A 25325-nucleotide genomic window follows, 5' to 3' on the forward strand; every position below is an offset into this window, starting at 1 on the left:
TTAATTCCGTTTTTTATTAAATACACCTGATATTCAGGGATAGTAGGCGTGCTTTAATTTCACTTCCAGACGGTATCAACTCTCAAGGCGATCATTAGATGTGCGATCAGTACACTGCAGTAATTATGGCCTAGGAACTGCTGTTACCAAATCTATATACCATACTTCAATTGGTATAAGTAAAGAATCGAATCACCATCCTTTCCAATGTTTATTCACTAAAGCTATTAGCCATGACGCTACCAATCAAGGAATTTTTCGGTGCTTAGTGAGTTATTTTATACTACTTGGCGCCCGCGGCTTCACTCGTGTTTTAGAGGGCTGGTTGTCATGTGTTAGGCAAACATAGCCTTTGTCCATCCTTGAAGTTCACGCTTGCTTCACATCAAATTTTATAGTAGTATTAATTTAATACGTAAGTTCTCTAAGAAATGAATAATATAATTGAAGAAAAAAATATCATTACTTTTTTCATTAGAAGTGTTCTCTTTTGATCCGTTTAGGAAACTGGCTCTTTCATGCCACTTCTCCCCTAGGTGAATTATGTAACAGTAGGAACACATTTCTTGGTCGCAATTTATATTATTTGTAGCTGTCTCATTATGGTTCACGCCCACACATTGTGTCCGAATACTTTAATGAAGGTTTTATTAATTTTCCTTCAAATGTTCGATATAAACATATTCTCATAAAAAGAATTTAATTATGTGCATGAAATTCAAAGAGTAGGATTATTTTTGGAAATGAAACGTAGCAATTTTTTATTTATAAAACTGGTTACGACGCCTGTTCTTATATCTGTTATTTCGAAAACTTCGATATACATTTTTAATCAATATTTCGAATTTCGTCCTCGGGCACGGTGGAGTGACGATTTACGCAAGACGGCTGGCAGGAGCTGGATGCGAGTAGCCCAAGAACGATCTCAGTGGCGTGCAATTGGAGAGGCCTATGTCCAGCAGTGGACGGAAATGGGCTGATGGATGGATGGATTTCGAATTTGAGTGATTTGACGACGTCCGGGGTCGAGTGGTGTGTACACCGGTTTTCATGGGTACGCCACTCCGAAGTACCGGGTTCGAATCCCGGCCGATGGGTCTGGGTGTTTGTGGTACCGTCGTTACTTCTGATTTTCCATAACGCAAGTACTTTAGCAACTTACATTGGAATCAGGATAATGTATGTGATGTTGTCTCATATTTATTATTATATTATATTCATATTATTATGATTTCTAATCAATATATACATGTGAACTTTCTGTAAAGTGAAAATATAGTATGTAATATTTATGTCGATTTTCTTATCGAGAGAGATACGTGAGTTTTCACAGAGTAAATCAGCTGTAAAGATAGTCTTCCTTGTATTCATAAATGTATATACAGCCTAGAATAGATATTTACAAAAATAAAACATTATAATAATAGTTCATAAGCCGAGAGGGCCCAGTGATAAGAAAGCGTATGTATATCTTAACCGATTAATGCGGGTTCAAACCCAGGCAAGCACCACTAAATTTTCATTTGTGTTTATAATTGATCTCATGCTCAGCGGTGAAGGAAAGCATCGTGAGGAAACTTGCTCGTGTCTAATATGTCTCAACAAAAGTCTGTCTTACTGTACTTTATCAAGAGATTAGCGTTACTATGTGCGAGAGCATCTGAAAAGATACCACAGACAGATACAGCGCCAGTGTCTTTGGCTGGTGGTGACCACTCACCATCGTCTAGTCAAATTGCTCGTCCGCTATTTATATTTAAAAGAAAATATGATATTATCTCGCTTCTAATAAATATTAAATACACTTTAATTATATAACAAGTAATACAAAAATGTTCTTTGTTGAATATTTTATCAGAATTATTTTATTTGTTCTTGTTAATATGATTTTGTAAACGACCATACATTACCTTAAAAAAATAAATTTAATGTTATATAGGTAATGAAGTATATACACACAAGTCTATTTCGGTTACGTCACGTCACAGGTACGAGGTATCTAACACCTAGGCAATAATTCTACTCATTAAAATCAGAACAAAATATTTCCGGTCAGAAGGAGCGAGATAATATCATAAATTTTAAGCTTTGTGACGCTATTAAGACGAAAAGTCCTTCTTTCCAAGACCGAAACACTAATGATTACCACTAAAGGCCTTAAATCCACTTACCTTACAGTTTTCAAACCAATCGGCACCAAATAAAAATCCTCGAAATTGAAAAAAATATCATCATTTTTCTAACGCTGCTAACCAGTGGTTCGAAGGCGTGCGTTGATTTCAGGTTAAAAACCAGATAAGCATATTTGCTTAGTTTGTGTTTATAATTCATCTCATGCTGGGCGGTGAAACCTGCATGTGCTTAATTTCATCAAAATTCTGCCACACGTGCATTCCACCAACCCTCATTGGAACAGCGTGGTGGAATATCTTCCAAACCCTCTCCTTAGTGGTAGGCCTTAACCCAATAGTCTGAAATTTATAGTCTGTTACTGTTACTACTGTTTTAATAAGCGTTATTGTTTGGAAATCATTTATCCGAACACGATCAAAAGTTGTAATCGGATTGTGTCGCTGTGCTCTTAAATCTTTAATAAAGCCGCGTTATAATTGAGTTACCTTTGCCATTTATTCGTAATGATTCGAAAATTAACCGATAAAGCTCGCCTTGAGTTGGAAGTTTGAAAAGTTTAAATTTGTGAACTCGAGTGTTTTATTAGATTTCGTGTAATAATGTCCAGTTCTTCCGGGCTTGAATGCCGTTCTATTTTCAAATAAATATCAAAGGTCCTGTTACCTTTTTTTATTAACAATTAGTTAGATACTATTAATTTAATTTTTATTATATTATATTTTGAAGAGCTGATTTCCTATTATCATGAATTTTCTTATCTTAGTGATATTCGTCTCTTGCTCGGTTATTGGACAAATTATTATCACATCCACCGAAACAAAATGGGGAAGCGTAAACTCCAAATATATTTTTGAGGGAGGGGAGGCCTTACTCTACATTGAGATATTTACAGGCTGTTACAAGTTACATAGCTTATTAATATAAAGCAAGAATATATTCTTTCGGTGCTATATTCCAAGTGATTTATAAAAGATTTGATTTTTTTTTAAACAGCCTATAAATGTCCTCCTGTTATTCTTTAACACGGAGCAATTTGATTATGACAAAATAAATTAAGCACACAGAAATTCAGATTTTTTGACTGGATTTGAACCCGAAATCGTCGGTTAAGATGCGTATTTTATTGAATAGTCACAAACATTTTACTTTGTTATCTGAAAAAAAAAATCAATAATTATAATACCTAAAAGTAAACGTGGGTAGTTGTAAAATCAATATTCAAGTTGTTTAATTTGTGTTCATATTTTGAATATGGAATATATCGCATTAAATACTGAATGAAATTAGTATTACTGTATCGGTTTCACTTAATTAAAGAATCCTCGAAATATAACGTAGCACAACTAAATCAAAAACAATCATATGTTTTGGTAGGGCCCTATACCCATCTGGGTGATTTCAATTCAATCATCTCTTATTCGACTACTAAGCAACACAACTAAGTACTATTATATTCCAATGTGAGAGTAAGTATACCAGTAAGTAATTACATAAGTTACATAACTTCTTAGTTCTAAGGTTGACGGCACATTTGTGATGAAAGAAATGATTAATATTTCTTATAGCGCCTTTGTCTACGGACGGCGTTGACGACTAAACATCAGGTGGCCTGTTATCTAGGTCGCCTACCTATTACAGATAAAAAAAATATAAATAATAAACTAAATAAGTAATAAATAAGAACAATTACAGTTTATGTAGTATATAACTTGCCTAAGTCTGTCCTTTATAAAGTACACTCATGTGTATTAACGTCGGTATTTTTCATATTTTTTTTATGAATTCGGTTAGCGGACGAGCATATGGACCACCTGATGGTAAGTGGTCAACATCACCCATAGACAATGACGCTGTAAGAAATATTAACTATTCCTTACATCGTCAATGCGCCACCAACCTCGGGAACTAAGATGTTATATCCCTCGTGCCTGTAGTTACACTGGCTCACTCACCCTTCAAACCGGAAGACAACAATATTGAGTAGTAGAATAACTGATAAGTGGGTGGTATCTACCCAGACGGGCTTGCACAAAGCCCTACCACCAAGAAATTAAATTTTACAGACTTCCTCAACATGTGACAGGTTTGCAATGTTTTATAACTGTAAGTTATAATCGTAAGTGTAGTTTGTCTTACTGCTTTAAATTAAAAAGTAAAGTAACATAACATTTTCCAAATTTAAAAAACCTAAAACCTCTTTAGAGTTAAACTTTTTGAAACGCTTTCTCCATATTAATGCATTGTAAATGTGACATTAGCTGTTTAAAAAAAAAAAAGGTTTTAAAGGCATGGAAATTGAAGCTGTTTACTAAACAAAAACAGTTTAATAGTTAGTGTATATGTTGATTTTCGTTTATCGCCTCTGATTTTCCTCTTCGAATTTTGATTATTAGCAAACATGATCGTATAATTATGTCGTTCCGACGGAGATATTATTTGTGCAAACATTTGCTCGGTGTTCACGTTTTGGGAATAATGACAGTCGATTTGTTTTGCTACAATTTGTTTCATAATCTTAATGTTTCGGTATTATAATTAACGACTGCCTTACCGTGACTTAGCACGATACGAAAAGATTATTAAACCTGTCATTATTAAAACGTTAAACTTTATTAGGAAGACAGAAAAATGGGATATAGAATTAAATTATTTTTGATCTAAGTCATGTATACAAAAAACAGCCTGTACACTTTCCACTGCTGGGCAAAATTGCTCCCTTTGAGGAGAAGATTTTGGAACATATTCTACCACGCTGTTCACATGTGGCAGAATTTCTATGAAATTAGACACATGCAGGTTTCCTCACGATGTTTTCCTTCACCACCAAGCACGAGATGAATTATAAACACAAATTAAGCACATGGATATTCAGCGGTGCCTGGGTTTGATCCCGCAATCATCGGTTAAGATGCACGCGTTTTAACCTCTGGGGCATCTCAGCTCTTCAAGTATTATGTATAAAGTTAATTATAATCAAACTAAGCACTCGGCTCAAAGCCTCTGTCAGGTATTCTTAGTAGAAATCTTAGTAGAAATATTTTTATTATTTTTATATTCATGCAATACATTCTAAACAGTTTGATATGAAACTTTCAAATTATGATCATTAGTAGTTTCAGGATGGACAAAGCTATAAGGAAAGAAATACGTGATCGTACTCTGAAATGCCCTGAACATTAGCCTCGATTACGGACGGCGAGATTGCTTGCCGCGATACGGATTCTATTATAATATTTTTATTTTATATGTACTTTATTGAACAACGAAATTAAATTGTACAATATGATTAACTACAATCTCTATCATTCAAGTACAAAACGTATTAATACAAAGAAATAAATATGGAACAACATCACATACATTACTCTGATCCCAATGTAAGTAGCTAAAGTGTTATGGAAAAACAAAAGTAACATTGGTACCAAAAACACCCAGACATGACAATACATCGACTCGGCCGGGAATCGAATCCGGGACTTTGGAGTGGTGTGCCCATGAAAACTGGTGTACACACTACTCGACTACGGAGGTCGTCGATGTATGATACAAAGATTTCATATTTCACGCCTACTTACCTCGAGGCGTGAAAAATGTGCGTAAATTAACAAGAATAATAAAAAAGTAAATTTATCTCTCTGTATGAAATACCCAAACAATTATATACATTTTCAAAAACATAATAACACCTCGACTTATTTTGTTATATTTGTCTCCACTCCTAACCGAAGATCTCGCTCATTTTTCGTCCGGATAAAATCGGAATTCCACGCTGGCATGATTCGTACACTAGACATTTTCAATTATGATATGTAAACTGTAAAAGCTCGAACTGTGATAAATCCTAAGATTTAAGAGTAAGTCTTAGGATTTACCTACATCTGTTGGTGAATGTAAGTGTTTTTGAAAATGGAATGATTTCAGTATACGCTAGTTTTTACATTTCAGAGTAGTTACAGATTATTTACATTTGTAGTTTTCAGGCTACTTTTGTATTTTGTTTATAAAAATGAATTCTTTTCACTTATAACTTTCATTCAGCTTAATCGCGATATCTCAGAAACTATAACACATACAAACTTGAAATTTGGTAAGTTCTTTATAGGGTAGACTTCCTCTAAGAACGTATTTCACGAAACTCAATCCCTAAGGGGGTAAAACGAGGATTTGGAAGATTGGTTTTTTATAAAATTCGCGTGGGTAAAGCTGTAGATTCAGTTAGTTGTAAATACTGTAAACTGTTATAACACGAGTGAGTTAGGCTGATTTTAAGTTTTTAAAATGATTTATTAATCAAGTAATTTTAATTGATGCTCAAGTGAAAACATAATTGAATGTAAAATATAATATTTGAGCCGAGATGGCTCAGTGGTGCCCGTGCATCTTAACCGATGATTTCGGGTTCAACCCCAGGCAAGCACCAATATATGTGTGCTTAATTTGTGTTTACAATTCATCTCGTACTCGTCGGTGAAGGAAAACATCGTGTGTCTACACATGCAAGTTTCCTCACGATGTTCCATTATTTCATCGAAATTTTGCCACATGTGCATTCCACCAACCCGCATTGGAACAGTGTGGTGGAATATGTTCCACACCCCTTAATGGGAGAGGAGGCCTTAGCCCAGCAGTGGGAAATTGACGGGCTGTTACTTTACTTTTACTTTTTTATAATACTTGTATTCCAATGTAAGGAATATTAACAGATCATCCGCAAATCTATAGCAATCGTCCCGGGTCAATTCTAGTATATACTTACTTAATGAAAGGAAAATGTATACATAATCGAACATAGCTTTGCAGGTATAATCGAAAAGACAATCACTTTTCTACCAGTCAAATGTCGAGTAAGCGAATGAGGCCTCACTAAAGACGGTTTTCCATCACAAGCATTACTATTTAATACTTTAAACTATTGTTGGTGCGTAGTTCTCGCTTCCAAGGTTGTACAAATAATAATACAAATATTTTTTTATAACCGAAAGTACGACAAAACCATTCCTTACATCTCAAATGCGCCACTAATCTTGGGAGCTAAGATGTGATAAAGTGGCCCTTGTGACTGTAATTACACTGGCTCACTCACCCTTCAAACTGGATCGCAACAATCCTAAGTATCAATGCAGTTGGCAATAGAATATATATTAAATGGATGCTACCTACCACAAAGTAAATAGATTTTTAAGTCCCTCTTCGTAAAGTAAATTAAAACAATTTCTTGTAAATAAATAATCAAATTATCATATATAATTACACATATGACACATATCACCTTTTTATAATGAATAAAACCGTGATTCAACAGTATATCACTCAATTTTTTAAATTTAAAAATCACCTTTATTTCATAGCTATTTGGTACTTTTTTTCTTTATGTGTCTTTTTATGTAAGACTTTTTTTATTGTATTAGGTAAACAGAGAAGCAAATTTGCCATTTTATGCTAAGCAGTTACGATCGCCGATAGATATTGATACTGTATGAAATATTAATCATCTATTACATTGAGTCATGAAAGCTTGGGAACTAAGGCTTTATAATCCTTGTACCTGTAGTTACACTGGATAACTCTTACAACCAGAAAACAAAATGTTGACTATTGTTTTATTGATTTGTGATTGACAGTAGAATCATTGGTTCCCAAATCCGATCATCTGGGCAAAAAACGGACCATGACATATGTCACCAGTAGAGTGGAAGGATTGGATTTAATATGATTTGCAATTTATATTGGTTATTTTATTCCAGAGTCGAGATGGCCCAGTGGTTTGAACGCGTGCATCTTAACCGATGATTGCGGGTTCAAACTCAGGCAAGCACCGCTGATTCATGTGCTTAATCTGTCTTTATTATTCATTTCGTGCTCAGCGGTGAAGGAAAACATCGTGAGGAAACCTGCATGTGACAAATTTCATAGAAATTCTGCCATATGTGTATTCCACCAACCCGCATTGGAACAGCGTGGTGGAATATGTTCCAAACCTTCTCCTCGAAGGGAGAGGAGGCCTTTAGCCCAGCAGTGGGAATTTACAGGCTGTTGTTGTTGTTGTTGTATTGTATTCCGAAAATTTTCTAGTTGTAGTTCTGTGTTATGTATTTCACGATTTACTTGTCAGTTTAAACGCAACGAACCGAGCCGAACTACAATGCGAACTGAAATATCTTATCTGCACCACTTTATAAAATTCTAACAACACACTAGACGCTCGTTTTTCGTTAAAAATGTAGCTCGCTCCGAAATTTTTGTAGAGCATTGCATTTCAACCACGATTCCTCTCTCGAATTGGATTTTTGATCTATTATCATCGTTAATATCACGAGATATATAGCGCTATATTGCTATACTTATCCAAAGGATGACATGCTTTACAAATGAAATCCACAGAAACGAATCAGCAATCACAAAAACTCTTTCATTTGGCCTTTCGATATCGGAATGAGGTTTTCCTTTGAAAATTCAAAGATCGAGAAGCAGTCCTATTTCTTTACAATAATTGAATTGTGATCTTTATCTAAAAGGATACACATGTATACAGAGTATCTTATTATTAGTTATAAATAACATGGACCAAAACAGAGATATATTGAATCTGGGTCGAAGCAGGTAATTTCAAAGACAAACCGTGCAGAGACATGGAAGGTTCCCTTAATGTTTGATAAAAAAAAATATATGGAATATGATCTATGTCACAATAAACGATTCCTAAGCTTTTCCGGTTGCAATTTTTTTATTCCATTGCGATATCATTTTATAAAAAGAAAAAAATATACCATGAAAATTAATATTGAAAAACTTTTGGTGCAAATATATCTACAGACATTTTTATGTTCTATAGTAATCTAACTCACATAATAATTAAATTGTTTGTTAAATTATATTTTGTAAATAATATATATATTTATATACATATAGGCCACCTAATGGCGAGCGGTCATTAGTGCCCAAATACAATGGCGCTCTAAAAAATGTTAATCATTCTTGGTGGTTACACTAGCTCACTATCTCTTCAAAACAGTAATACTGATTACTGCCTTTTGTCCATATGATATCTGATGCGTGGGTGATAGGTATCTAGACGTGCTCCCACGCATCAAATATGTGAAGTGTGATGTGATAGCCTGGTAAATTTCCCACTGCTGCGCTAAGGCCTCCTCTCCCATTAAGGAGAGGGTTTGGAACATATTCCACCACTCTATTCCAATGCGGGTTGGTGGAATGCACATGTCTCAGAATTTCGATGGAATTAGACACATGCAGGTTTCCTCACGTTGTTTTCCTTCACCGCCGTGCACGAGATGAATTATAAACACAAATTAAGCACATATATGTAGTGGTGCTTGCCTGGGTTTGAATCCGAAATCATCGGTTAAGATGCACGCGTTCTAACCACTGGGCCATCTCAGCTCTCTCATCAAATATACTAACGTCAAACCGAAACAGTTGCACCATCAACTTGTCCCTTAACACTTAAAATTAACAGATATAGTAAATTTATTTTAAATTAAGACGACTTTAAACTTTGAAACTACACCAAACTAACCTATACGAAAATTAACTTTATCGTAACAAAGGTAAATTCAACGACAATTAATAAAATTGGAAATTAGAAAATGAAATAAACATGAATATTTTCTTTACAAAGTAACGTTAATTAAACTGTTTGTCAATGTAAAGTCTTTACAGTTGCCTCATGTGGATGGCTTTTATGATAATTATACCCCTTTGTTTCAGCCACATCCCTTGTGACGTACGCCGGCGAGCGCTACGACTTTATATTGGAAGCAAATAATGAAATTGACAACTATTGGATACGGTTTAGAGGACTCATGGACTGCGATGAAAGGTACTTTCATTTGTTTAGCAATTATCCAGTTGAGATGACGGCGGTTGGAATACTTTTTTGTCATTGTGACGTTTTGAGCTTTTGTTCCAAAACATTCCAACAATTGTGACAAAGTTATGTTTTTCTGTATGGCATGTAACATTAGCGAAATAATTTGTGTCCTCTTGGTACAAATAAAAACAAAAAAAAAAGAAAAATTTTGTCCTGTAAATAAGTTTCTATTCGTTGTTGAATTGATTACTTCTTACGGGGCCTCCCCCGCTTTGTTACGTAACGCGTTACGGTGACTTTTATGAAATTATCTATATTTTTTTTATCTATAGATTCACAAAAGCGAAGCAAGTTGCTGTTTTGCATTACGAAGGCGCCATGGAGTCTGAACCGACTGGTGACCCAACGTGGGAAGAGTTACACAATGAAGGACTTGTAAGTAGATAAAATAAACAACCTTATTAACGGAATTTGAAATTGTAAAGATTTTTTGACACTGTTTTATATAATTTCTTATATCGCCAATGCGCGACAATTGGGCAAAACATTTGCGCCAACATTGGGATTAAGATGAGCTTCGAATACAACAGTACTAAGTATTTCTGTTTAGTTTTAATATCTGATGTTTGGGTGGTCCCTACTCAGACGAACTTGTACGAATTCTTGTTTTTATTAGAAACAACATAAATTGTCGAGCAGTCCCTTAGAAGATAGTGTCTTGGCGTTCACTAAACAATTGAAAATATGGTGATTCGATTCTTCAATTACCATTTGGAGTATGGTAATATAATCATTGTTAGGCCGGGCTTGCAAAAAACCATACAGGCTTTGAGATGGTTCTTATATATTATATACTGCATTAATACACAACGTGGCTGCATGTATTTTGCTTGTTTGTTTGTTTGTTTTGGGTCAAGTATTTTGTTTCACGCGAGTTGTATTGTTGTTGTCGTTTGATTTACTTAAAGGTCAACTATAAATAATAGAGTCATATATAAATAAAGTTAAAACAATTACAATTTTATTACAATACGTAGAGTATATAACAAATATATTTTGAGTTGTTTAAAAAGAGGATAAATTTATTATCATAGTTTACATTACGTTCTTAAATGGTTTTGTGAAGTGATTTATATATAATAGCAATAAAGAGTAATTTCCTGAGTATTACATTTTACCAAAATTAAGATTTTATTAAATAAGTTGCTGTTATTGTTCGGTTACATTTTAATTTTCTACTTTACATTAAATTAAATTTAATGCTTCGATATTTAATAAAGAAATGTGAATTTAATACTATGCTATATTCAAATATCAAAGGGTCTTTATTGAAGCTATAGAGCTTATAAATAATTAATTCTCCTAATTAGCTATTAGAAAAGTTATTAAAAATGAATATTCTGATATTATCTTTAATATTTCTAATTTTAAAATTAAATTTTAAAATAAGAATGTTATTCAAGTAGTCCATTAAAATAATTATTTATTCATTTTGATGATGATGTCTCTTTGAATTTTACCCTTTAGACCAGCTAACTAAGCAGACCATATTAAAGGGTACAAGGTTATAATCCATTGGGAAGCCAAATCCAACAAGACTAGAAAAACTTTAGGCGAAAAAGATTTACGTATTTTCTTAATTACAGGAGAGTTCACATTTTTAATATCCATACGTCAAGCTGTTACCAAAAAAATACTAAAAAAAATTGCAATGAAAAAATACACTAATTTCTATTAGCAACACTTAGGGATTAAACCTCGAGGTCAAAAGTAAATCATTTTGCAAGTTAAATAAGTTGGAAACACACATATTGTTACTAACAATTTCGTGTTAAATTATAATTGGAATAAGATTTTTAAAAAATTCTTTTCAATGTGTAATTTGGTGTTCAGATATAGTTTTTAACACAAAGACACGTATGTACCCTAAATGCAGTGTCATAAAAGTAAAAGTAAAGTAACAGCCTGTAAATTTCCCACTGCTGGGATATGGCCTCCTCTTCCATTAAGGGTTTGGAACATATTCCAACGCTGTTCCAATGCGGGTTGGTGGAATACACATGTGGCAGAATTTCGATGAAATTAGACACACGCTAGTTTCCTCACGATGTTTTCCTTCACCGCCGAGCACGAGATGAACTATAAAATACCAATTAAGCACATATATATATAGTGGCGCTTTCCTGGGTTTGAATCCGCAATCATCGGTTAAGATTCACGCGTTATAAGCTCTGGGCCATCTCAGCTCCTGGCACTGGCTCAGGCAGTGTCATTCTTACGTCAATACATTAAAGATTTCATTGTTTTACGACGTTCTATGCAAACTTCTCGTACCAGTCTAACTTCAAACTTGTTATTATTCTTTGTATTGTTATTAAGAATAATGGGTTCTTACTATTATTGATAACAGTTTTCAACGAATTAATTGGCAATTAATGAATTTTATGTAGTTGTAGATTCTGTATTCAGATATATAATTAGACTGTTAGTTTCAAACAGCATACTGTTATAATTTCTTGAAACTAATCCGATGGTGGAGATTGGCGTACCGCCAGACTATGTGCTTAGGGTGAGGATACAGAAATACCGGCAGCGGAAACATACAGCGATTTTCTATACATCTTTTAATATGATATTACTACTAATAGATTTAATTTTGATTATTAAACGATTATTAGTTTAAATATTAATATAATAATTATATATGAAAATATTGTAACAAATATTATCGAATAATTATACTATCCTCTCATATATAATTAAAAAACGAACATTTTTTGTTGAATAAATCAATTCAATCAATTCGATTATTCGACATAAGTTACGAAAAATAACGTTGTAATATACAATACATCGTAATATTTCATTCGCTGTATCCTCTGAATGTAAAACGCCTTAAGCCATTATTTGGTTGAAGAGATAATTGCAATGTAGCTTGAAAATCCATTCACGAGGACTATGAAAGGAAATGAAAACAGCGTAATCACAAATTTGCAAAACAAAAACGCTATTTTTGCCAACTTTCATTGGTTTTGTTTCTATATTAACATCGTCATTTGGGCGTAAAGGAACGGTAAATTAAAAATTAATCTTTAAAGAATTTTAGCTCAGATTAACTGTAGAATATAGAAGTAATGTTACAACAACAACAACAGCCTGTAAATATCCCACTGCTGGGATAGATCTCCTCTCCCTTTGAGGAGAAGGTTCTGAACATATTCCACCATACGGTTCCAATGCGGTTGGTGGAATACCCATGTGGTAGAATTTCTTTTAAATTTGACACATGCAGGTTTCCTCACGATGTTTTTATCAACGCCGAGCATGAGATGAATTATAAACACTAATTAAAACCTGAAAACATCGGTTAAGGTTTATGCATTCTAACCCCTGGGCCATGTGGGCTCGAAGTAATGCTATTAAGCATCATGTACATTATACTAATGAAAAATTATTAGTAATATTCAAATGAATCTGGGAAGGATTTCAGCTCAATTTAAACGTAGAATTTAGGAATAGAGATATTATGTTTTATTTATACTATACTAACGAAATTTCTTAGTAATATTCAAATTCATCTCGAAGGATTTGAGCTTAGTTTAAGACTAGTATATAGAAGTAATGTAATTATGCGTCATATATTATACAAACGAAAATTTCGACGATGAACGAATCCAGGGGTATATATATTTTACTAAAGTAATTTCTCAATTATAGTTAGGAATATGGAGGTTTGAAGTTTTCCTGTGTTGATTTTTTTTAAGTCGTATCGGATTCGCCTTCCCATCAGATTTAAAGAGTGAGGAAATTGTTTGTGCACACAATTGTGTCCTATATCATATCCTGTGACGTTGATTGGTCGATCTTGGGATTGACTAGTGAACGGTGTAACTGATTTCGGTCAGGATTACTTCATGATAATCGTTATAATAACATAACCGTAATAGATGTTTTAGATATGATTTTAGGAGCTTATGAAATGCTCGCCTTCTGGCTATTTTATTTCATAATAAATTGTTTATATAATATATGAGACAAAAAAAACCCGCTGAGTTTCTTTCGCCGGTTCTTCTCAGGTCAGGGTACTTTCTTTTCCGAACCGGTGGTAATGTTTCAAAAGACCATCAATAAAAAAGTGTAATACTTCTGTATTGAATAATGTTATTTGAGTTTGAGTTTGAATTAATTCCACCATTCTGCTCAAATTTGGGTTGGTGGAACACATGTGTCAGAATTTCGTTGAAATTAGACACATGTAGATTTCCTCAGGATTTTTTCTTTCACCGCAGCAAGGGATGAATCATAAACGTAAATTAAGCACATGAATTTTCAGTGTTACGCAATAAGTATTGTTTAGTTTTATGAATTTTATTATGAATCAAAAATATAAAAACTAAGCAGTGACGAACATATCTGTGAAAAATACAAAAATAATGAATGTTCCTAGAATAAGAAATGGACAGAAAGATTCTTATATTTTCTAAAGTATTCGTTATTTATAATAAATAAAAATTTTAACAAAAAGAAAAACCGACTTCAAACAAAACACTTTTTTAAAACAAATGAATATGCACGAAAAAGTAATAAAAATAATTGCGTATTCAACATATTTTTTAGAGTCTTCCTAAGTTAAATGAAATGAAAAATATTAGACTACTTAAAAGTCGATTTACGATTATATAATGTAGTTATAGTTATTGGTATATTTGGAGCCGGTGTCAGCCACGGTGCCCTTGCCCCAACAATCAAAAGAAAGAAGCGATACGAGGCCCTTGATTGATCCAGTATATTATTGTGTAAAAGGTAATTTGTAAAAAACATATTTGTTAAAGTATTCTCGTATTGTTTTATTGGCTGACACCGACTCCAAATATAACAATAATTATAACTACATGATATAATCGTTAATCGACTTTTAAGTAGTCCAATATTTTTCATTTCATTTAACTTAGGAAGACTCTAAAAAATATGTTGAATACGCAATTATTTTTATTACTTTTTCTTGCATATTCATTTGTTTTAAAAAAGTGTTTTGTTTGAAGTCGGTTTTTCTTTTTGTTAAAATTTTTATTTATTTTTTGATTTTAAGTGAAGCTGATGTTGACTAACTATTTTTTTTTAATATGGATAGATTAAGCGTTCCGTTTATATGAGTCAGAAACTACTTCGAGGACAATTTCAAAGGAAACTTGCGAATAAAGCAAAAATAGACTTTTGAAAATGCGGATTTAATACGTCACGCGGCGTGAACTACAAGGATACCTCGAAAGAGCTGTAATCGAACTCAGCAAAAAAACTTTGAAAAAGACCAACTATATTTCGTACATCATATGACATCACATCACATACACAAAATTTGATTAAAGATAGTAAGAAATTCTGCCCCATATCGCACCCTAACTGCGAGCCGTATAGGAGTTCCATCACTACATAGTATAAAACAAAGTCGCCTTCTCTGTCCCTATATCTTTAAATCTACGCAACGGATTTTGATGCGGTTTTTTTTAAAAGATAGTGTGATTCAAGGGGAAGGTTTGTGTATATAATACATGAACAATATAGTAAAGAAACACTGATAATTTTAGAAGTTTGCGATGTGATGTCGTAAATAAACAAATTCTGTAGTATATTTAGTATCAGTATTGCACCCGTGCGAAGCCGGGGTGGGTAGCTAGTTGATTATAATATTCGACTATGATAATTACATAAACATAACCACATTACGGAAGGTGACTCAAATATGCAAATAACCTATAAATAAAAGATTCGACTGAGTATCGCTAACGTGCTCCTCAGAATTGTTCCGTTCCCTTCCGTTCCGTTACTTTGTCATGGATCCTGTGCTCAGAACCTTACCAAACTTTCACCAAATTACCCTTGAAGTATATATTTTATAATAAAAAAAGAATTATCAAAATTGGATAACGTGATTTTCAGTTATGCACCTATTTGTCGCGCATATACATAATGCAAATTTAAGACTTATGTCGTTTTCATATGGATACCATCATCGGAAAAAAATAAAAAAAAATGGGACCCCACGGGAAGCACTACCTTTCAAACAAAAAAATAATTATCAAAATCGGTCCACCCAGTGAAAAGTTATGAGGTAACAAACATAAAAAAAATAAAAAAAATACAGACGAATTGATAACCTCCTCCTTTTGGAAGTCGGTTGAAAAGAAAGCAACGATTTTTTTTTTAAATTATTTGTTACTTTTAAATATAATTTGAAACAGAGTATGAATTATATTAATTAATATTTAGTTCAATATATATTTTTTTAATAAAAGTGATTAAAATCAAGCCCTAAATGATACAAAAAAATATTGTACAAATTCGTGGAATGGTAAATTCTGTCACATATGCATTCCACCAACCCGCATTGAAACAGCGTGGTGGAATATGTTCCAAACCTTCTCCTTAATGGTATAGGAGACCTTAGCCCAGCAGTGGGAAATTTACAGACTGTTACTTTACTTTAACAAACAACCAACTAGTTAACAATACCCAAGCGCTTAAAACCAACTTCTTTTTTGTAGTAAAAATCTTTTTTCTACCTTTAATTAGAAAACATCGTTAAAGTAATTTTTACCATTGTACACAATATGAACATTTTGGAGGTATTATATTTTTATGTTTGGTATCTGTTGTTCTTTATGTGTACGTAAAATAAAAAAGTTTAATTTTATAAGCTAGTCTAGACAAGTTATGACTACTATAAATTTTATCCGCCCTAGAGCAAAAATGAGCTTGGATTTGTATTGATTTTCTTAGACCTATTACCTGATATATATAATTATTTATTTTTCCATCAAATTAAAGTGCTGAAGAAGAATGTAATAAAAAAATTATAATAATTCGATGTATAGTATTTTAATAAGTTGATAATATTTTTCTATATTAAATTATTACTAATACGGCGATCTTTTAAAGCTATCAATGTACAGATCTGTTGTTAAAACTATTTAAAATAATGTATCTTTTTAGTCGAACTTATTTTTTGTAATATAATAAGTAGGTGGACATATAGTTCACCTGATAAGTTCATTACAGCGTCAATATAGATATTGATGCTGTAAGAAATAACGACCATTCCCAGAAACAAAGACCATTAGTGTATAATGCCACTAACCTATGAGCTAAGACGTTATGTCCATTGTGCCACTGGCTCACTCACCCTTCTAACCGGAACGTAACAATCAAGCACTAAGTATTGATCTTTGGCGGCACATACACTAATGACTGTTGACATAATAATTTAATAAAACACAGTAAAGTTAAATATATCTGAATAATAAACATCAGAAAGCAATTGAATCTCAAAGATTTTACTTTGTTACAAAGACAAGCATCTAATAAAACTTTAAAATATAAAACTTATTTACTGCTACTTTATTCAGAACCGCCGTTTTATTGGTGACATAAATGTGTCGTAAATTAAAATAGATTTAACTAGTCATAAATATTTACAAATGCTTAACTTTGATTTGGTATAAATAAGGTGTTATGAAATTAAAATGTTAATACCAAGTTTTATGTAAACAAAAAGGTTTATAAATAATGATTTATTTATTTTTATGTCATCTTATACATATATTATTAGATAGTTTAGCTAATTTATAAAATATTAGCTTTAATTCAAATCCCCAAATAATCCCCATTTTACCCCTTCAAGGGGTGAATTAAAAAAGTAGTCTTTGTCCTTTTCCGGGACTCATACAATTAATGTCATCCGAATCGATTCAACAGCTTAAACGTCCAGAAATAACAGACAGATTTTCTTCCGTACTTATAATATTAATATAGATCATTATTTATGACGTATATGTATGGTCAAACGTTATGTAAAGAGCAAAATTTTTTTCATGATATACAGAAAATATATATAACTTGATCAGTGATTGTGGTGTTAATACTTAGTATTCATCCGTTTAGAATTCCTTCAGTATCTGAAACTGTCTATCTACAAGCACATCATTTTAGATACAAAGCTAAATAGCGCATGATGCAAGGTATGGTCAAAGCGCAGGCACCTTAGGCTTCTATCAACAAATGACAATGCTTTGTATTGATGTGTTCGATCTGAAACTGATTTCCCTTTATAACAGGCACAGGAGATACGACTGACAAAATAGATATCGAGATATCATGAGACATGCCTTTATCTTTAGGCAGAGACAAGTATAACATGAGAATAGTACTTGTCTTCCTCTATAGGAAAAATAAATAATGAGTTCTAAAGCAATTTTTACGTCCGTAACAGTAACAGCTTAAATCCGTTGCATAGGTATTTAGGAAAGTTAGACAACTATGTGGTACTGATGTTTCTAGATAATACTGCTTTCATAGTTATATCTGCTAGTTTAGGGTAACGCTACAAGTATTACACAAGGTAATATCTTTTTTTATGAAATAAGTATGTAGACGAAAAAAGTACGTGGACGAAAAAATTGGGCCGCCGCGAATGGACAACATATTCCCAATCCTTACATTTTGTCAATCCTTACATCATCAGTGCGTCACAAATCTATGGAACTAAGTTATTATATGTCTAGTGCCTATATTTCCCTATTTATGATTTAAACTGGAACACAATGCAAAGTACTGTTATTTGACGCTAGAATATATTATGAGTAGTAACCGAAAAAAAGAAGATATATTACGACAGCTTTACAATATACTTATTGCTAAATCATTTTTTATCCATAAATGTTTGTGACAAATTATTTAAGTGAAATAGATGAGATTCAAAAATGAATATTACTTTAAAATGTATATTAATTTTCAGCAATTAAACGCGTTGAATAAAGGCGAAGAAGAAGACGAGACAATAAGCGTCGCTGAAATGAAGTCTCTCCAGGGATACGACGACAGTTTGAAAGAAATAGCGGACTATCAGTTTTACGTGGCGTACGATTTTTATGCAAAGAACAATTCGCATTTCCATCGATCTCCCTATTACGGGTATTACCAAGGTTTGTAGGTTTTTTTGTATTTATCATTTATTATCGAGAAGTTTATACCTTGGCCAAAAGTAATAAAGACTTACACATTTCCGATGTAAAATCACGTTTAATTTATTTAATCTTCTCTTTCTAAAAATATTTGTGTCGGCTTAAAAGTGTTAAATGTAGTCAGAGAAGATTGTAAATCACATAAAATATGAAATATTGCTAGTTTTTAAGGTCAATTTATTTTGATCTAATTATTAAAAAAGAAATAAAAAACCAAAAATTATCATTGAAAGCTGTGATAATTTGAAGGCCAAAAAACCAAAATTATTTCAAATGTTTTAACTTTGTTACAGTTCCGCATGCAGACAACCGTCTTTACACACCACAGCTAAATCACATCAGTATGAAAATGCCTTCAAGTCCCCTTCTCATAGCTCGTCCCTCAGCAGATAACTTTTGTAACGCATCGAGTATAGACGAATCCTGCAAAGATGGCTACTGCGAATGTTCTCACGTATTATCTGTTAGAAAGAATTCTGTAGTTGAAGTTATTATAGTCGATGAAGGCGTAACATTTGACGCAAACCATCCGTTCCATTTACACGGTCATAATTTCAGAGTAGTTGGTATGCGACGATTAGCTAATGATACGACTATAGATCAAGTCAAAGCATTTGATGAAGCAGGTCTACTTAAAAGGAATCTTAAGAATGCTCCACTCAAAGATACAGTTACCGTACCTGATGGCGGTTACACAGTTATAAGATTCAAAGCTGATAATCCAGGTTACTGGTTGTTCCATTGTCATATAGAATTTCATGTAGAGATAGGTATGGCTTTGGTGTTTAAGGTCGGTGAAGATAGAGATATGCCTCCAGTTCCTCGAGATTTTCCAACCTGTGGTAATTATATGCCAGATAATATGATAGAACATGAAACCACACCTAAGCCAAGTCCTAGTGAAGGCCAGTTTATATCTATTAGTCATTGGTGGCCTGTAGTCTATGTTAATAACACAACATCTTCAGCAGTTCTAGTAGAATCACCTGCTTACTCTGTTCTAGGTCTTGTTTGGTTGATAAATTTTGTAATTGGAACGTAGTGTAATATAGATAACGCTTAATTTAATTTCAATGAATTAGTATTGAAAATCTTTTAGTTTGCTATAAATAATTTTATAATGAGATTTTTTTATTTTTAAATTATTGGAGATTTTTAATACCAAGTATTCAAATACGAATTTGTACTTATCATTTAATGTGTTTTAATTAATTAATTTTTAAGAATTTACGTGTATTTATTATTTCACTCAGGTTTTTTTTTTAATTTATTTATTGGACAGTACTTATATTTGTCTATTTATTTTTTATTCATCGTCAAATTAAATTCGATAATGTTTAACTAAAATAGTAATAAAATTGTTACCATTGCTTAAACATTTTACTTGATTTCTTAAAGTTATTTATTGACGTAGAGATTATTATGTAGTTTTATAGTAATGTGATTATAATATATAGGTTTATTCACTGTAACCTTGCCAAAACTTAGGACACTTTACGAAAGTGTTCTTTTTGTATTACTATAAATATGTTTGACGTCGCTGGTGATATGTGATATTACTTAGTTAAGTTAGTTCTAAGATTTGTACTAAACCTATTGTAAAAGTGAATTAGTAAATAGTATCATGCAAAATATAAAATTTGAAGATAAAAATCTCTATTTATTTAAGAACCTTAAATTAAACTGAATTCATTTTTGTTTAGCTTGGCTTTGTGCAAGACCCATCTAGGTAGGAACGTGAAAATCAAAGGAACTACCCACTCGTAATTTTTCTACCGTCAAGAAGTAATATTGATTTTTGGTGTTATAATTTAAAGAGTGATTGATAATTGTAAATACAGCCACAAGGGATATTAAATTATCACTTTTATATGGTCATTTTATTAGATTAATAAAGGAGGCATATAACAAATTTATTGCTAATACTATAACGTATAAATATTATTAATCTTTATACCGATATCAAAGAGAATAGTGTTGACTTTAGAAGCGTATGTAATAGTTAAATGCAGGATATAAATGAATAAGTGGGTGCACATTACATAACGAAATATAATGAAACTGCGGATGCTTTTATACTAGGCTAAATAAAATATTATTAATCATTCGTACAATGCTCCTCTTTCATTTATAAATCATATTTATATTTTGATATAAATGTAATGTAACTAATAATAATATGACGCACTACTCTTACCTTTTACCCTTTCTATTTTATAATATTAATCCTTTCAATATTCAGCTTCAATTCAAACTTTGATTGCTATTAAATCATTGGAAGGTGTAGTACAACACAACTTAGATGTAGCATCGGCAAAATTCGTAAACCCGATCACATCCGAATTAAGTACGCTATCCCAAATTATCAATGTGAAAATAATCTTTACACAAACGTATACTTGTAGTATCATATGAATAATATTCGTCAATTTGACACGACGATTTATATGCACTTACTTTCTCGGGTTGAACTGACGTGAGAATCTGAATTGGTTTTATTGAATTTGCCGATGCTACATCTAAGTTGTGTTAGTTAAGTTGAGTTTTACAGTAACTAGTTTTAGTTCATATTTGTATATATATATTTAAGCATTTAATGTTGTTAATTTATAGATTGTAGTTGTGTTATACTATATTTGTCTATCTGACAAACTCTTTCACTACGATTAGCATTGCATGTAAAAATACTGAAACATCATCGATTTATTGCGATAATAAAATTGATGATTTTTATATTCACACAACAATGATACAATTATTTACTCCGGTTTTCCTTATGGCAAAATTACGCAAACCAGACAAAATTATCTGAAAAGGGCGTTGAAAACGATTTTCAGAAATTAAGATAGCAGAGGAAAGTTCTAAATCAGACTCAGAAAGGGAGTAATAAATATCTCTGTAAGATGGACGGCGCTTTAGGGTAAATGGGAGAAAAATAGGCATTGTTGCTTATCGCCGATCTGGCATATATTATGGCAGAGCCCTTTGTACCCGGGAGGAAGTTGGTCTCGCATTCTGAGATTTTAACTTTCGTCGGAGTTTAAAAGGTTTTTGGTAAAAGTGACAAATTTATATGAAAATTATTAATTATGTATATATTATTTATTCGCAACATTGAATTCAGAACCTTTCCGTGACAAAGTTTTAACTTTTCCAATTGTTAAGAAAACAAAGATATTTTTATACAGATTGACTGTAAATATTAAAATTTTAATGTCATTTTTGAGTTGATCGCGTTAAGATATGAAATTTTAATAAAGGAGTGAAACAGATGAAATTATTTTACAATTTTTCGCGTCAAGAGACGTCCTTATGGAACGAAATTTTAATAAAAGCTTTGCCGACGTTCCTCCCTCTTGCAGTTTCAATAAACAACACTAATTGATTGTCAGCGAAGCAGCTGTTATTGATAAAATGCAAGTCCGATGTGCTCAAAGCGGATTTTATATTTGATTTATAATTGAATTCGTCCAATTAACTTTTAATGATAATGTCAAGCTGTGTGAGTATCAGGGATGATTCTTTTTGTAACTGGCTTCCCTTGTGACAATCCATTCTTTGTTTTATGTGAAAGTAACTCCATCTGTCAGTCTGTTGATCTTTCAAGACCAAATCGGTGAACCGAATATCACTAAATTTTGGTATGATGCGAACTTGATATCCAAAAAAGGACATAGTTAACTTTTTTGCCAATACATGACAACCAACACCCTGAAACGCGCCCTGAAAGTGAAGCCGCAGGCGACTACTAGTATATACATACATATGTTTAACACATCATATTTTATTAGATAAGGTTTTATGTAAGCCGATATAAGTAGGTACTCACTCATCTGATATTATACAGTCAAAGAGTATTGCCGTGTTCCGTTTTGAAGTGTGACTGTGTCTACACCTACAAGGGACATAACATCTTAGTTTCCAATGCTGATACATTGGCAATGTAAAAAATGGTTCATATTATGGGTAGTGATCATATCTTACTATGAGGTGCCCCATTAGTTCATCCTCCTACATATATAAAAAAACGCGCCAATATTTTATGAATATTTATGAGATAGATACAACTACGATAGATGCTGCAGATATTAAATTGATCTTCAAATATTTGCTTTTAAGATCTTTAAGAAATATTTTCGATGGATAAATGGAATATTAAATGCTAAAGTATTTCTACTTTATTAACATTTTCAAGTTGAATTTGTAATAAGCTATAATGGTAATAGTAGTTCTGCTGAGTAATTATGAAAGTGTTTTTATTATTATTTTTCAAGTAAGTACATTGAATTTTTAATTTACAACATCTGTAATATTTTATGTTTATATATTTTAAAAATACGAAATATAAATCATTCTGATATTAGCCAAGACTTTACTTTAGTTTTACATTACTTACTTCTATTTAATCACAATGAACGAGTTTGAACACCAAGAATTGTTACATCATATATATTATCTTTTAAGACAACGAGGTTGCAGCTTAGAAGCCTAGGTCGGATTAGTAAGACCTACGTGGTCGAGTGGTGTGTACATCGGTTTTCATGGGTACACCACTCCGAGGTCCTGGGTTCGATTCCCGGCTGAGTCGATGTAGATTACCAGTAGTTTTCTATGTTGTCTTGGGTCTGGGTGTATGTGGTGCCGTCGTTGCTTCTGATTTTCCATAATAGAAGTGCTTTAGCTACTTAAATTGGGGTCAAAATAATGTATGTGATGTTGTCTCATATTTAGGTGGAATTAGTAAAGTTTTATATTCAAGACAATTTTACCAACATCTCTACGAAGAAGAAAGCCAAATATGGGTATCATATCATTGCTTTCTCATATGTATTAATTAAAATAAATGAATAAAATAAGAGCATTATTAAATGACTAGAACAATATGGCTATTAAAAATTCCGTGTGAATTAAAATAACAACAGAAAATACGGCTAAATAATATTTAAAAAAAAATGTATATGTCAGAAACAGTGAGAAAAGTCACCTTGAGGTAATACAACGCTTTTTCTTTCGTGACGATAACTGCCAGTACAATCTATTAGAACGTATGCATCTTAACCGATGATTGCAGGTTCAAACTCAGGCAGGCTTTACTGAATATTCATGTGCTTAATTCGTGTTTATAATTCATCTCGTGCTCGTCGGTGAAGGAAAACATAGTAAAGATCGTTCTGCAACATGTGCATTCCACCAACCCGCATTAGTACAGTGTGGAGGCATATGTTCCAAACCTTCTCCACAAATGGAGAGGAGGCATTAGCCCAGCAGTGGGAAATTTACAGGCTGTTGTTGTTGTAATGGAAAAGCTATACACGTTTCTGTTTGTAGCAATTACAGTAACCGTTATGTTAATTTTTCGAAATATTCCTCGAACTAAATTTTAAGTGTATATAGTATGCAAAATAATCTTTCCTGTTTTAAAAGCGCCTTAATAAAAACGTGCCGCTATTATCCTTAAAACAATATTGCTTTATTCATTATTGCGCCTGTTGATTGTGTTGTTACGTATTTGCTCTTAAAATTTTTGGAGTAAAAACCTTTAGTTAAACGTGTTACCATATTTATTTTAATACGATCATATTTTATTGTTTTAATGTATTAAAGTATTATCAGCATAAATAATTCGATTTAAATAGTTGTTACAATTTGCGTTGATTGTCAACATCCGGTTTTGACTAAATTGTTTTTTAAAATGGATCGAAACCGGATGTTGCTACAGTCGAAGGAGGGTGTAAACATTAAATACTAGGAGTAAGCCTAGAAATGGTCATTCTTACTTTAATCGTCGAATTGGAAGGATCGAAAACCACTTCAGGAGAGATAAAGTATTGATTGTGAGGAGATTTTTTGTATTATTCCAACAAATGTTTTCCAAAAATGTTGTATGTTCAATATCGAGTCGCATCTGAATAGAACTTCTACTTCATAATTATATCAAACGTCTAATTTAATTAATAGTCAATATGCATTCGGTCTAGTACTATATACGTTTTCACTTCTAGACTTATTTATTTCTCGGTGGTAGGGCTTTGTGCAAGCCTGTCTCGGTAGGTACCACCCACTCATCAGTTATTCTACCGCCAAATAACAGTACTCAGTATTGTTGTGTTCCGGTTTGAAGGGTGAGTGACCCAGTGTAACTACAGGCACAAGGGATGTCCCTTGATGCCTGTCGTTACACTGGCTTCTCTTACACATCTTAGTTCCCAAGGATGGTGGGACATTGACGATGTAAGGAATAGTTAATATTTCTTATAGCGTCATTGTCTATGGGTGATGGTGACCACTTACCATCAGGTGGCCCATATCCTTGTCCGCCAACTAATACCATAAAAAAGACTGTC

At 32.6% G+C, this 25325-nt stretch overlaps 1 protein-coding gene across 2 annotated transcripts in view; it reads left to right on the forward strand.

The window, feature by feature from the left end:
- LOC124539291 (laccase-4-like) overlaps positions 1 to 20634 on the forward strand; it is a 136329-nt gene extending 115695 nt beyond the window's left edge. For both annotated transcript variants that reach the window (XM_047116628.1, XM_047116626.1), the window contains 4 exons: positions 9862 to 9973; positions 10297 to 10399; positions 18756 to 18942; positions 19275 to 20634. In XM_047116628.1, coding sequence (XP_046972584.1) covers positions 9862 to 9973; positions 10297 to 10399; positions 18756 to 18942; positions 19275 to 20023 — 1151 coding nt within the window. In that variant the 3' untranslated portion in view covers positions 20024 to 20634. The remainder of the gene's footprint in view (positions 1 to 9861; positions 9974 to 10296; positions 10400 to 18755; positions 18943 to 19274) is intronic.
- Positions 20635 to 25325: the final 4691 nt, after the last annotated feature.

The sequence above is a fragment of the Vanessa cardui genome, chromosome 22, assembly GCF_905220365.1.
Source record: "Vanessa cardui chromosome 22, ilVanCard2.1, whole genome shotgun sequence".
NCBI classification, from domain to species: domain Eukaryota; kingdom Metazoa; phylum Arthropoda; class Insecta; order Lepidoptera; family Nymphalidae; genus Vanessa; species Vanessa cardui.